The sequence below is a fragment of the Octopus bimaculoides genome, chromosome 5 (genome assembly GCF_001194135.2).
Source record: "Octopus bimaculoides isolate UCB-OBI-ISO-001 chromosome 5, ASM119413v2, whole genome shotgun sequence".
Lineage (NCBI taxonomy): Eukaryota > Metazoa > Mollusca > Cephalopoda > Octopoda > Octopodidae > Octopus > Octopus bimaculoides.
Window position 1 is genome coordinate 53,330,325 of NC_068985.1, and position 3,655 is coordinate 53,333,979.

Below are 3,655 nucleotides of genomic sequence, written 5' to 3' on the forward strand. Positions count from 1 at the left end.
TGTGTGTGTGTGTGTGTGTGTGTGTGTGTGTGTGTGTGAGTGCGTGTATGTGCGCCTGTGTTTATGAGCGTATGACTAATTAACATGCACATTTGTCAATGTCTTTAAAATTTCTAGGAAAGTCTTTAGAACAGAGAGTTCGATTACTTCCAGCCGTGAGATTTTGGACCAAATCTAAAGCACAACTTCTTGGGATAAGATCCATCACATGGTATTTCCATAAAATATCCTTCTTTTCTTGAATATCTGCAGAAAGAAAATAAGGTATTCAACATTATGAAAGTTAATTTTGTATCGAAAGAAAAATATATTTTAAACAACAACAATAACAATTCTTTCTACTAAAGGCTCAAGGCCAGAAATTTTTGAAAAGGAATTTAGTCGATTACATCAACCCCAGTGCGCAACTGGTACTTATTTCATCGATGCCGAAAGAATGAAAAGCAAAGTCAATCTAGATGAAATTTGAAATCAGAGCGGAGTGATCCGGAAGAAATATCACAAGTTATTTTTCCGTTACTCTAACGATTCTGACAATTACAACCTTATCATGGCTTCTGATTTAGGGACAAGGTCAACAGTTTTGTGCGAAAAGGGTTAATCTATGCCATCCACTTCAGAACTAAACTAGCACTTATATCGCAGAATGAAAGGTAAACTCAGCCCCAGAGGGATCTGAACTCAGAAGAGTTCAGAACAAACACAGCAGAAGAAGCACCGCAAGATATTTTGTGGGACACGCTAACAATTATGCAGATCTTGTGGTCATTTGTTTCTAATTTAGGTACAAGTCTAGCAGTTTTTATGAGGGTTCGTGTCAGTCAATGCCGTCGACTTTAGTGTCTGCCTGGTATCATATTTTATCGACCCCGAAAGAATGAAAGGCAAAGTTGATCTCGGCGTGATGTGAACACAGAGCATAAAAGAACCAAAACAAATCGCAATAACATTTCTGTCAATCTGCCGCCCTTAATTTCTTTTTTTACTTACGTTTAAGACAAGGGGTGAGCTGGCGGAATCATTATCACGCTGGAGGAAATGCTTAGCGGCAGTTCGTTCGGTTCTTTAAATTCCGAGGTCTAGTTTACGTCTCATCCTTCCGAGGTATAAGTAACAGTCAAGTATCGGGACTGATATATTCGACTATACCCGTCTCTTTAAAATTGTTGGACTTGTGCCGACATTTGATACCGATTTAGGCATAAGACAAGCTATTTTGAGGGGAAATGATTAGTCGCTACCATCCACCCTAGTAATTTTTTTGTGTGTGAAAAGTGAAAAGGTCATCCTCAATAAATTCTTTCATTTTGAATGATTTCCAAGTTAGGCAGAACACTGCACATTCTGAAGAATATAGTTGAGTTTCCCGGCATTAGAACGTTATTAAGACACCAAAGAATGAAAAAGAAAGTCGATCATCGTGGGATTTGAATTTAGAAGATATTTCTAATTAAAATGATTTCTTACCGTAGAGAACGGCTCATTTTTTCGTAATTCATTGCTAGCTTATTTTTCTTCTTTTGGCCCCAAAGCTTCGCAACTTCTGCAGATTTCAACACCCGAAAGATACCTTTGTCGCGATCTTCCCATCGGATTATATCTCTATAACACGGGGATTTGAGAAGGTCTCGGATAAATTCCCACAGGTGATAAACTTTGGAAACTGTTTCAAGAAACAAAAGGAAAGAAAACAATGATGAAAGGTCATTTGATATATAACATTAATTAATCTATTCAATAAATATTGATTAATCTGTTAGAGAGAACGATCTATTCATAATTGATGTGATACTTATTGATCTATTCAAATGGCTGCTGAAGTATTGGTAAAAAAACAATTGGAAACACAATTGACAGTTTAGCACAATTACAAACGGAAAATTATGCAAACTGTCTTTCTTATTTAGAGAAATTCTTATTGCTTGGTTTTGGTGAGATTCTCAATTTGGTATCACTGTTAGCTACAGCATTTTGACTATTGCCTAACCCCTAAACCTAACCCAGATCAGGTCACCATTGAATATGGATACAGCAGCAGGCCACAAGCTGAAATAGCATCATTACTACACATATACGGAAGTGAGCGCCCTTGAAAATGTAACGCAACCCCTCAACATATATGGAGGTAAGTCCCACTCAACTTCAGGTCTTCGACTAACTATTCTTCATGTCTGTACACGTACCTACGGAAACAGTATTATGTCTACCGGCGAGTATTACTGAGAATAATTAACACTTGGCTATAAACCAACTTCATCTACGCTATGTAGCGTTATATAAATCTTTGCATTACGTAACATTACGTAATATATTGATTTCATATTTTGGCACAAGGCCAGCACTTTCGGGGAGGGGGTAAGTCGATTGCCTCGGCCTCAGTGTTCTGCTGGTACTTATTTTATCAACTCAGAAAGGATGAAAAGCAAAGTCGACCTCAGCGGAATTTGAACTTAGAACGGAAAGACGGACGAAATGCCGCCAAGAATTTTGCCCGGCGTGCTAACGACTTTGCCAGCTCGCTGCCTTAATATTGCGTAATATATTAAATGTTGCATTCATATCGTTAACTCACATCATTTTCCATTACAACAAATTTCCTTGTTTCGTTCAGCTGACCAGGATTTGACATTACTAACTGAATAAAATAAATATGTAAGTAATATCTTAAGTTTGCAGCATTCTGTCTTATTGAACAATTTATTATCATTGTAGAACTCATCTTAGTCCAAAGATCTGTCCTCAATGGCTTGCAACAGAGTGGGCTCTTCTGCAGGATTTGAACCCAGAGTGAAGAGAGTCGGAACATATATACTGTAAAGGCTTCATACTATTCGACGTTCTACCGACTCTGCCAGTTCTTTGACAAAGTGTGATGAATTAAGCCCCTGGATTCAAACGTTTCTGCTGGGTCTCCGGTCTGAGAGTAATTTTATCTCGCTCGCCTTCCAGTCTCAAAGACATTGGAAAGATTAAGTCAAGTAACAGTAAGGTTGAATGACAAAGCTGGAATGCCTTTCATAACAGGTCTACTGGATCATGGCTATTCTGAGGCTAAACAATATCAACAGGTTTCACGTGATCCTCATATCAAGTCTTTAAATCACACCTCTAGAAAATCACGCAGCCTCTGAATAACTTTTTCTTGTTATTTTTCTTTATTTCCTATATTCATATCGATGCATTCCCACGTAATTTATTGGTTCTTATGGCTATGTGCATACATATGCGTGCTTTTGTGCATGCGTGTGTCTGTCTGTGTCTATGTATACATATGCGTATTTGTGTGTGTCCGTCAATGCGTATGCGTGTGTGTGTCTATGTGTGTGCTGTATGTATGTACTTGTGCACGGTCATTTAAGAACGTTTATTCATGCTTTAACAACTGTATGATAATAATTTGGATTGACAAGTATCACTATTTCAATAAAAATAGTTTTAATTTAATCCGTTAATCCTGCTTTTAATTGTTACTGACAACATAAACTTACTCTGTCCCTTTTTCCTGCCTGGTTTCCTGCGATAGTGTTTCGGTGGATCAAGACTATATTCGCTATTCTGTATAAGTTCGGGACTATAGTTGATGTCTTGAGACAGGGACATTTCCTCGGGTTTGGAAACAATGAAATCTACTGAAAAGAAAAAAAAAAAAAAAAAA

At 37.6% G+C, this 3,655-nt stretch overlaps 1 protein-coding gene across 3 annotated transcripts in view; it reads right to left on the reverse strand.

Annotated features, from left to right (window-relative positions):
* Nucleotides 1-6: 6 nt before the first annotated feature.
* Nucleotides 7-3,655, reverse strand: part of LOC106867537 (ETS homologous factor) — a 32,355-nt gene continuing 28,706 nt past the window's right edge. For 2 of the 3 annotated variants that reach the window (XM_014912435.2, XM_052968389.1), the window contains exons 5-7: nt 3,489-3,629; nt 1,468-1,663; nt 7-246 (exon numbers count right to left, since the gene is read on the reverse strand). In XM_014912435.2, coding sequence (XP_014767921.1) covers nt 144-246; nt 1,468-1,663; nt 3,489-3,629 — 440 coding nt within the window. In that variant the 3' untranslated portion in view covers nt 7-143. The remainder of the gene's footprint in view (nt 247-1,467; nt 1,664-3,488; nt 3,630-3,655) is intronic. The other variant, XM_014912436.2, reaches the window with a different exon arrangement.